The sequence below is a fragment of the Sphaeroforma arctica genome, assembly GCF_001186125.1.
Source record: "Sphaeroforma arctica JP610 unplaced genomic scaffold supercont1.2864, whole genome shotgun sequence".
Lineage (NCBI taxonomy): Eukaryota > Ichthyosporea > Ichthyophonida > Sphaeroforma > Sphaeroforma arctica.
In genome coordinates this window covers 1-2,574 of record NW_014037694.1, presented here as the reverse complement: position 1 = coordinate 2,574, position 2,574 = coordinate 1, and the positions used below count along the sequence as shown (strand labels likewise).

The window sequence follows — 2,574 nt, the reverse complement described above, 5'->3', positions numbered from 1 at the left end:
TATAAGTAGTACTACACAAACACACACACACACACACACACACACACACACACACACAGACACACACACACACACACATATATATATATATATATATATGATATGAGTGTACACACACACATATTTGTAGATATACGCTTATATACACACATATACACATATGCGCTTGTACACACACAGGCCGAGGAAGTGGCGCCGCCCCCCAGGCCGCTGGTGAGCGTCATCGGATCAATCAACATTGAAGGAGACCTTCCCTTGTGTCTGATCTACTGTGGCAAGGAACACAACAACACCTATTTGGTCACGAATTTGGGACATTTGCGAATCAGGACAAAACGGTCCAATAAAGGAGGACAGTTGCTGTACTCGCGAGATAAGCGCAGCACCGTAACGTCCATGAACAGGGTCAAGCTGGGTATGCGGGTCCATAGACAAATGTGTGGAGATGCAGATATATAACTTTTGTATATATATAGCCGTATATGTGTATCTATATAACTGTATGTACTTGTCATATTATTGCCGTATATGTATATATACAACTATATACTTATCACATATATTGCCGTATATGTATATATATAACTATATACTTGTCATATATATTGCCGTATATGTGTATATATATCTATATACTTGTCATATATATTGCCGTATATGTGTAGATAACTATGTACTTATCTATATATATTGCCGTATATGTGTATATACATAACTATATACTTGTCATATATATTGCCTTTTATGTGCATATATTACTGTGCATACCTACCATATATAAACATTATATGTCTATACATATTTGATTATACTCATCATAAATATAACTTTATGTCTATAAATATTTGATATTGCCTATCATATATAGTAGCCTTAGATGTGTATATATAACTATATATCCTCATCATATATATAGCCGTATATGCGTATAGATAGCAAATTATACCTGTCATATATATAACATTGTATGTGTGTATATAGCTATGTATACATAGCATATATATTGTTGTATATGTGTATATAAAATTATATATCGCTATCATATATATATAGCCGTATATGCGTATAAATAACTAGTTATACCTGTTATATATATATCATTGTATGTATGTATATAACTATATATACCTAGCATATATATTGCCATATATGGGTGTATACAGCTTAATACCGATTGTTTTTTTTTTGCTGAGAGTATATGTTCTCTAGTTGCGTGGACATTGTAGTGCGATATAGCACATCACAACACACACTTGGCAAGAACCACCGGAGAAAGACTCAACTGAGGCGAGTATTGCGTACGATGCACTATGAACTATGCTAGTGATATCCTGTTCATACACATGCCTATTATATGACAATCAAGTAGAGCAGATATGTTCTATAAATAGAATTCTATAAATAGCATATTATAAAAAATTTCTATAAATAACATGCCTATTAGATGGCAAGTCACGTAAAGCAGATATTCTCTATAAATAACATTCTTTTAATAACATTATATGAATAACATTCTATAAATAACATTCTATGAAAAATATTTCATAAACAACATGTCTATTATATGGCAGTCACGTAGCGAAGATATTCTCTATGAACAACATTCTATAAATGACATTCTATAAATAGCATGCATATTACATGAGAATTAAGTAGAGTAGATACATTCTATTCTTACGTACGCTCAACCTCGCTAGAGTACTTGATGAACACCATCACTACAATGCACCCGAACATGCAGTGCATACCATTACATTTACCTACACTACATAACGCAGAGAAGTAAGTATATTCTATTCATACACACGATTACATTTACCTACAACACACAGCGCAGAGTAGTAGGTTTATACTATTCATACACACGATTACATTTACCTACAACACACAACGCAGAGTAGTAGGTATATTCTATTCATACACACGATTACATTTACCTACAACACACAACGCAGAGTAGTAGGTATATTCTACTCATACACACGATTAGATTTACCTACAACACACAGACGCAGAGTAGTAGGTGTATTCTATTCATACACACGATTACATTTACCTACAACACACAACGCAGAGTAGAAGGTGTATTCTATTTATACACAAGCCCCTTTGTTTGTGTATACACATCAACTGCAGACGTATCATCGGTCTCTGCGCGGTTTGCTCGGGTACTCAACCTCAAAGAAGCTGACGAACGCCAGATAAGCTATCACCATAACGCACGCTTAGTCTTTGTGGAACAACGGACACTCATAGACACGTGTGAGTACCATGCCTTCGCCCGGGTGGAGGTGAACGAACCCGTGCTAGCCAATGAAATGACAGGGAATGGCGGCAAGGCCGGCGCCGCAACCAGTCAGAATGCAGAGAATGTTCGGGATAGCAACAATGGGGCTGGTAGCTATGGCAACCAAAGAAGTAGCGCGAAGCGCAGGGCTTCGTCGCCGGAAAGAGACGAACAAGAAGTGACAGAAGGACCAACCACAATCACACGCATCAGCTGTGTGGTGGATCGCATCAATGCAGACATAGCCGACCGAGATGTCAAGGTGATAATCTTCCGACTGTATTATA

At 36.6% G+C, this 2,574-nt stretch overlaps 1 protein-coding gene across 1 annotated transcript; it reads left to right on the top strand.

The window, feature by feature from the left end:
• Positions 1-179: 179 nt before the first annotated feature.
• SARC_13065 (hypothetical protein) lies at positions 180-2,555 on the top strand (the record flags this gene model as incomplete). Its single annotated transcript, XM_014292813.1, has 2 exons — positions 180-415; positions 2,137-2,555. Coding segments are annotated over 2 exons (655 nt in total), but the record flags the coding sequence as incomplete, so codon positions are not given.
• Between the last annotated feature and the right edge of the window lie 19 nt (positions 2,556-2,574).